General features: G+C 31.5%; 2 protein-coding genes across 2 annotated transcripts; one reads left to right on the top strand and one right to left on the bottom strand.

The window, feature by feature from the left end:
- Positions 1-253: 253 nt before the first annotated feature.
- Chro.70308 (FALZ protein) lies at positions 254-5,518 on the bottom strand. The annotated part of the gene is made up of 1 exon (XM_661016.1): positions 254-5,518. The coding sequence occupies one exon, from the start codon at positions 5,516-5,518 to the stop codon at positions 254-256; it is 5,265 nt and encodes a 1,754-aa protein (XP_666108.1).
- A 396-nt stretch (positions 5,519-5,914) lies between these two features.
- Chro.70307 (hypothetical protein) lies at positions 5,915-7,870 on the top strand. The annotated part of the gene is made up of 1 exon (XM_661015.1): positions 5,915-7,870. The coding sequence occupies one exon, from the start codon at positions 5,915-5,917 to the stop codon at positions 7,868-7,870; it is 1,956 nt and encodes a 651-aa protein (XP_666107.1).
- The last annotated feature ends 218 nt before the right edge of the window (positions 7,871-8,088 follow it).

The following is an 8,088-nucleotide window of genomic DNA, read 5'->3' as shown; positions in this document are numbered from 1 at the left end:
TGAACAGTTACTATAGTTTCTAAACATTTCGGAATTAAAATAATGAAGTATGTTGAAAGATATTTACAACATTCACTATAGTGCTTTTGAAAATGTAATTAACTAAAAAAAAAAATTATGGGAAATAATTGCGGTCTGCGAAGCTAGACAGTGGCTGAATAATTTTTATGCAAAGAGTCTACAAACGGGTTTAAATAACTGGTCAAATTCAGATTGGATTTTGTTACACCAATCAACTATCTGTGAAGTTGACTCATTGTACTTTTTGCAATTTGCAATAGATTAGGTCAACATCGGAACGATAGTGTTCGATAGATTCATACAAATCCTGTTTTACTTTATTCATTATTGTTGATAAGTCAATCGGCTGCTCAATAAGATTATAATAGTCAGGAGCATCATTTTCATCAACCGGGTGAATAAAAGGTGCCCCATATGGAGACTCAATTAGACATTGCGTTATTTTTTTGCATATGTGTTTCCATCCTCTAGAAATAATATAACTTTCATCATCGCACAGCCTTCTAATTTGAATGGAATCTGATAAATCGCATCCTCTCCTAATGAATTTTTGGCGTTTTCGTAATGACTCTTTCATGGGTACTTCTGGTATTGCAGATAAAATATATCCATTAGAAGGATTAAATACTAACTGATTACATTTAACGTCTTGAGAAATAAATGGAGTTTGACTCATACAAACAGGGACTCCATGACCAAATAAAGATATATACATATTTGAAATATTTTGAAATATTAGTGGATCAAATGGGTATGATGAGAGTGAGATTGGACTATTTAATATAATTTGGGAAATAAATATACAACATTGTTTAATATCATCAAATGTTTCTCTATTCTTGTGTTGTTTATTAGTTAATGAATTAATAAGCGGTTCAAATTCTGCATGGGCCTGTAATAAGATAAACTCATCAAGAAGGTGAGGAAAATCTCGGATTATGTCATCAAGTGCGCAGATAAAAATGCTCCACAAACTATTGATTATTTTCCAATAGTTTGAATTGTTTTTTTTATGTTTGAAACTCTCTTTAATCCCATTCCATAATATGACATGGATTAGCGCACATGCACATAAAGTTTTTAATAAATTTTTTGGAAATATTCGAGCAGAAGTGACATTTTCTGGGCTATTTTTCTTAAAATTCCAAACATTGAATATTCCAATAATATTTATTGCTTCAGGTTTTTTACTCCCACAAGTTGAAGTGATGTTTTGTTGTGAATTTGTTTGCTTATTGCATTCAGAAAATGACTCAAGAATCAAGCCATAAATAACTTCAGGAGAAATAGATTTGAATTTAATATTATTTTCTATATCGTTCTCACTAAAAACAGCCATTGTTTCTGTAAATCCTTGAAGCGACAAGCTGAAATAACATTTTAATGCACTAAGTTGAATTATAGGCTCACTAAGTTTATACAAAGGCATTGAAATAGAACCATGTATAGATGAGTAACTATCCCACCAAGCGTTATTATACATAAATGGAAGATCAATGAACCATAGTGGATCGAAATAAATACCGAATTCATTTCTAAACTCATTACTTACTGGTATAAGAATATTAATAGAATGTTTTGATAATATTTTAAACAATATTACAAATATTTTAGCATCCTCAAATATATAGTTGCAACCCTTCAGCAAGCCAACTAACAACTTACTGATTGCAGAAGTAACTTTGTTAATTAAGGACGAATACTGGTCATTTGAAGGGGGCAATACTATTCTTTCTATTGCCTCAAAAATGCTGCATAATATTTCATAATTAAATTTATCATGTGATGGGTTTGAGTATTTATCCAATAACTCTGTTAGGAAATGAACTGATTCAAAACTGCTAGAATCCACTTCAAAATTCCACAAATAAGATAAAGATTTAATTGTAAATAGCAAAATCTCTAATTCATTAAAGAAAAAAACATTTGAAGTTAAGTTACTTAGCTCTTTGTTTTTTTGATACTCTATCAATGAAATCAACTCAAAAATAAACTTTTTTATTAATGAAAAAACAGCAGTTTTGATTGATTGAATACCACTTTTTATTGAAACTTGAGAAGAAAGTTTATTATGAATTTTAATTATTGATAATAGCGCTTTTTTTCTTACAAAAATATTCCAGTCAAAATGATATAGTGCGCTCATTAGTACATTAATTGACTGGAATGCTCTTTCCAAAATAGTTAAGTTATGAGCGCTACAATCACCAAAAATGTATCTTTCCATCCCCAGCTGGTATGCTGCCTCAAATTGTCCTATAACATCAGTTTCATTCAAAAACTGTTGATCCCACATACTCCAGGTCTGATATCTTGAAATTTTCGCGAGCCAGTATTGTGACGAGTCTGCAATTATCCACAATATATGAGAATTAAAATTAACTGTATTTGCCGTGCGATTCATTGAGATTTGTTCATTTTCACTAGAAATGATTTCTTTGTAATTTCTAGAAAATTGAAGTGGCTGCAACCAAATATTATCGCTATTTGATAACTTCCCTACAAAATGTTTTCTTTGTTGCAAATCGTGAAGGAGAGATAGTCTAGGAACTTCATTCACTTTAATGTTTGCATGAGTAATAGAATTTTGATTGTTCGTAACTCCTTGGGTACATACTGAAGATGCAATAGAGGCGTTTGATACGGGTACAGAATCGCGTCTATAACCTGATTTAATTTTTTGAGTTTCAAATTTTATTTCTTGAAGAACAGGTAGTTGCGGTTCTATAGTTTCTAATTCACAATTTTTATTTTCTTCGTTTTGAACTATATAAATTAAGGTGTGCCCTGGCCAAAATTTGCCTGTTCCACCCGAAATAGGTATGTGAGATGCTAATTCAGTGCATAGCCATTCAATATCATTTACTGGCTCTGACATGTTCTCGTGATAATTTAGGAGAATTTGACAAAGTATGTTCATATATCCAAATTGCCATGAAGAAATACATCCATTCGAGGAAGCTGAATAATTCTTTTTTTTATTTGGGGCATCAAGTTGATTTAAATTATTCAAATTATTATCAAGAGCTGACCTTTCAATGTTAATTTTATTATTTAGATGGCCAACACGTCTCTTAGTACTTTCTTGTAATTCATCTTGGAATACAGAATCAAATAATGGACCAAAACCAAATTTTATTGGTATAGGAATTCTTCCTGTATTTCCTAATCCAAGTATTGTTATATTTGATTCCTTCAATATTATATTATTCGGATCATGTGGCCAAAGAAAGGATGGAAGCAATTTTGTTATAGAATTAGAAAGTTGACTTCTGGAGGCACCAATATTATAAAAACCATCAATAAATGAAAGGCAATTAAAAATTAACTTTTCAATATCGCATCTAGGGGTTATATTTCTTTTAACTTTAAATATCGATACCAATGGTATGAATGAAGAAATTCCTTCCTTAGATGTTAAATGTGGAGGCTGCAGTGGTGTTTGGTCTACCGTAAATAATGCATGGTCAAGAGAAATATTTTTATTAGAAAATTGAAAAGTAGACGTAATTGTAAGATTTGGGCATCCAACTCCTTCTATCCAAGCAGATCTAAATGCAAGTAGTTCGTCTTGGATCTCATTAAGTAGATATTGTTCATGTTGAGGAAGCTGAGCTGCTGCAATTTCCTTTTTGGATCTATGAATAAACTGCTGTGAAATACAAAACGCAATATGCAGAAAAAAATGTTGGGTCGTGAAATTCCTGTGATTTTTTTTAATACAATGTTTATTAATGAAGGATTGAATAAATATGTTGAAAAATTTTGATTGTGAATTTTGTTTAATAGAAGTATCAAAATCAGAAAAGCCAAAACCAACCTTGCGCGCTTTGCTTTTTATCATCTGATTAACGTAACATTGCAAACTATGAAATACAATGTCTGATTTTAATCTAAACAGGGTTTGACATTCTCTCTGACTCCAATGAACTAGAGGAAAACTTGGTATGCCATTTTGTTGCAGATTGATGTAAAAGTCTTTTACAGATAATGGGATATAATCATTTCCATTTTCTATGAGTAGTAAACACCTCTCTAGTGCTTCCTTCATTCTACATTTAACTAAGTCTTCTCCGCAAAGCTTCTTTGCCATTTGACGCATTAAATATCTTTTCATGCCTAACAGCATCCAGCCATCTGTTGGAAGCCGTTTTAAATTTGTTATATGAATATAAGATCCAAACCAAAGGCTGGCCAAGCGATCCAATAATATTATTATTGGCATTGTAAGAGTTCTTATTTGCATTCTAAAATTTTCTTGAAAATTACTCTTTTTATTATCAATTGCTGATGAGATATTAGATGTCACCTTATGGGGAAACATATCTAATGGGACAATAATTATGTTACCAATTGTATTGCCAATGTCTGTTTCGCTTAAGTGAGAGTAGTAATTATTCTCTTGATAAAGCAGCGGTGATGATGCATTAGAAAGCATCTCTACTTTACCTAGTGTGTCGGAAACTCTCCCATGGCAATTGAAAAAATGTGAATGCTGATTAAAAATATGATAATTTAAAAAAACAATAATGATTGATTTCATTGGAAGAATGTTATTTAGTAGTTTTTCATATCCTTCCATAATTTCTACAACAAAGTTTGCAATATTGACTATTTGAGATACATTTATAGGTCTAAAAATTGTTACAGTATTTTTCCCAATAGTTTTATCTTCTCTTATATATTTTCCAATCAAAAGTGCAATATTATTTGGATAAATGTGAGGAAAAGACGTTCCTGAGTCATAGTTATACTCGAAAGTATTTTCATTAATTGTATTGGTCCCATTGACAAAACAATTCGTATTTAAAATACCAGGCATGATTGCTGAATAGCCATTTGGCACATTACATTTAAAACTCCACGGAGAGTTCCAAAATGGTGAAGCGTCTTCAGTAAGATATAGGGCTGATGAGAGAGTTGGGAACCATGGTAATTTAGAATGGGAATTTGGTATTATGGATATATTGATTGAATTGTCATTCTCAATAACATAAGTAATTGGTGATTTTGGGACATTTATCAGCAGTTCAAAGTTAACTTTGATTATTATCGAATACTTGTATTCGTTCTCATTCGTAGTATCCGTAGCTGTATTAAGCATTTTTTCATCTGATATTAAAATCAATAATCGATTTTCAATCACATTAGACTGATCAGGGTTAATTTCACCATAGTTTGATGAGATAAATCCGTACGCCATTTGAAGAGTTGCTATATCAAATACGTTGTGACCGACTATTTTGTTTGAATCTTCAAGAGTTGGTACAGGATTAATTGACCATCCTTCAAAATCATTCCCATTAATTTCAACAGATATAATATTGCAATAGAGTAAAGATGGGGTTTGAATAAAAATTTTATTAGGAAATTCAGTTTCACTTTCAAGAAATATTTCGCTACTTCCATTAATAATTTCTTTAGCATCATCAAATTTTAAATTAATGTTGTGAGCGCATTTATTAAAGAAATATTTACAGCTGTTCGACAGCTCCATATTAATTAGATTTAAAATGAAAAATCACATGAATAATCCTTATAATAGATAAGATAAAATGAATGTATTTCTATTTATTAATAAACTTCGGTACCAATTTGACCGCAAGTTGTGATCTATAATTATTTGAAATCTTCAACAAAAAATTTTAAGACATTAATCCAAATGATTAAAAAGCTTGTTACATAATACAGTTAAGAAGTATGTTAAAGTGTATTTTCTGAGACAAAGTTGTCGATCATCTTAAGTTATCGAGAACTTTTTTTTTAAATTTACAATATAATTCATTTCTGATTAGCGCTATTATATGGCGCTAGTAATTATTAATTATTTTAGGCAAATACAGAAAAAGTAATTCATGAAGTAAAAACAAACGCAAATCATAGTTCTTCATTTATGGATCAACTTATAGAGAGCCTCTCTCATATAGTAACACAAAATGGCAGTTTTGGCTCAATAAATTGTCTAAGTTCTCGAAGTGGAAATGCTGGTAGAGATACCACACATTCTTCTGAATCAGGATACATTATTGATATAAAGGGTAAATGCAATCAAATTAATAATTTGAGAGATGACAATTTAGTGCAATCCAGTATTTTTAATAGCAGCATGAACAAAATCTGTTCTAATCGACTAAATGATTGCTTTCTGAAAAACGAAGATGAGGCAAACAACTCTGGCCAAAAAATAGGAGATAGGATTGAAATCTCAGGAGGATTTCAAGAAACATTAGGATCAAATATTCTTAAAAAATTTTTAATTGATCGCGATAGATCCCATAATTTGAATATTTTACCACCAAATTTAACAAGAGAAAGTGTAATGAACAATTTTGAACAATCGGCACAACTTGACGAAAAAAAGACAGCTTCAGATATTGCTATGAAATATTCACCCGAAGATATTATTTTATCTAAGGTAAGGGGAATTTTTATGAATCGCTATAGTCGAGATTCAATACCACAAGAACAAATAGATACGCTTAAAACTACTACAAAAAAGAAAAACAAAGTAAACGGACCGATGGAAAGACTAATCAGCAATTTTGATATGGAGGCCGCATATAAAGATATGGAGGCTGCCTTTTCAGAGGCAATAGATGATTGTTACGCAAGATTTTTTACAAATCTTCCCGTAAATTTACTTGAGGATGCAATTCATTTATACTTTCAAATACAAGCTGCTTATTGGTGGTACGAGGATATGTGGTACGACAAATATTCACATGTTCTACCAAAGCTTTCTTTGCGAGTATTTGGGCAATTTGTTGCTGAAGATTGTCCAATTTTACGACACTTCGTTTCATCTCCTGAAGAGCATGACAAATTTCTTTTAAATTGGAAGCGATATTGCAAGACAATACCTCTAAGAGGAGTAATTTTAATTAACAAAGAGTTTACTAAGTGTGTGTTAGTAAAACCGTGGAATGGTAACAGGTTTATGTTTCCTAGAGGGAAAATGGATGAAATGGAGGAGGATAGTTTGTGCGCAATCCGCGAGGCATACGAAGAGCTTGGAATAGACGTGACTAAACACCTCAACGATTCAATTTATATTGAGAAACAAGTAGAAGAGCAAACAATAAAGTTGTTTCTTATACCCGGAATTGATGAAAATACTCCATTAGAACCAAAAAAAAGAAAGGAAATTTCAGAAATAAGATGGTTTAGTTTTACATCACTCCCAAACTGGCATGCTAATCAATCACTTAGACATAGAAAACCCAAGAATTCTGACAATTTTTCGCATGCTGATGGAAATCTAAATTGCATCTCGAATGACTATATTCCTTGTATTGATAGGCAAGATATTCATAATAGTGAAGACGAAGATTTGATTGGGAGTAACGAAAAAGTTCATGAAAACTTGGAATCAATTATTGAAAAGCCGGACTCGAACCAATTTTTTAGAGTTTCACATTTCACGCGTAATTTGCGTGGCTGGATTGAAGTTTTAAAGAGAATACCGCTTTATAATCCAAGTAATCCCGGTGGAATAATTCCAAATTTGCCAAAGAATCTAAACCCAGCAGTGATTAGAAGACTACAGAATGCGGACCTTGGGGGACCACCCTTATCTAGCCTTCCTTTGTTCGTAAGAGTTAAATTTAATGCTAATGAGGGAAGAGGCCAACCTTCATCTACATCTCAAATTTACTCTCAAAATAAGAAGAAACCAAAACCATATTTTTCCGATACCACAAAAGATAAAAGAACGTTTGGCACAAAAGCAGGTTCCGGCTGGGATGTTGAATCTATGTTTGCACTGAATGAGCAAAAGTTTGGGGTAAAATCAACGTTTTCACTGGAAGAATACACAATTCCTCTCCCGAAAATAAGGCAGAAGAAATAGTTTATTAATCATAATCTAGTTTTAATTTTTTTAATGATTCGAAAATTGTTTCTATTCTTTAAAATACCGCTACATGCATATACCGCTCCTCCCCACAAATACTGTATTTTCAATAAATGCGGAAATTTATAGCAAAGAGTTTACCAAAATAACAATTCTTTGATACCTGAGAGAATTCTATTTGGAAAATTAATATTCTTTTTGCTCGGGTTATTGAA

Source organism: Cryptosporidium hominis (genome assembly GCF_000006425.1).
Source record: "Cryptosporidium hominis TU502 chromosome 7 CHRO017070, whole genome shotgun sequence".
Classification (NCBI taxonomy): Eukaryota; Apicomplexa; class Conoidasida; order Eucoccidiorida; family Cryptosporidiidae; genus Cryptosporidium; species Cryptosporidium hominis.
Note: the sequence above shows the minus strand (reverse complement) of the source record. Positions and strands in the feature narration are given on the sequence as shown.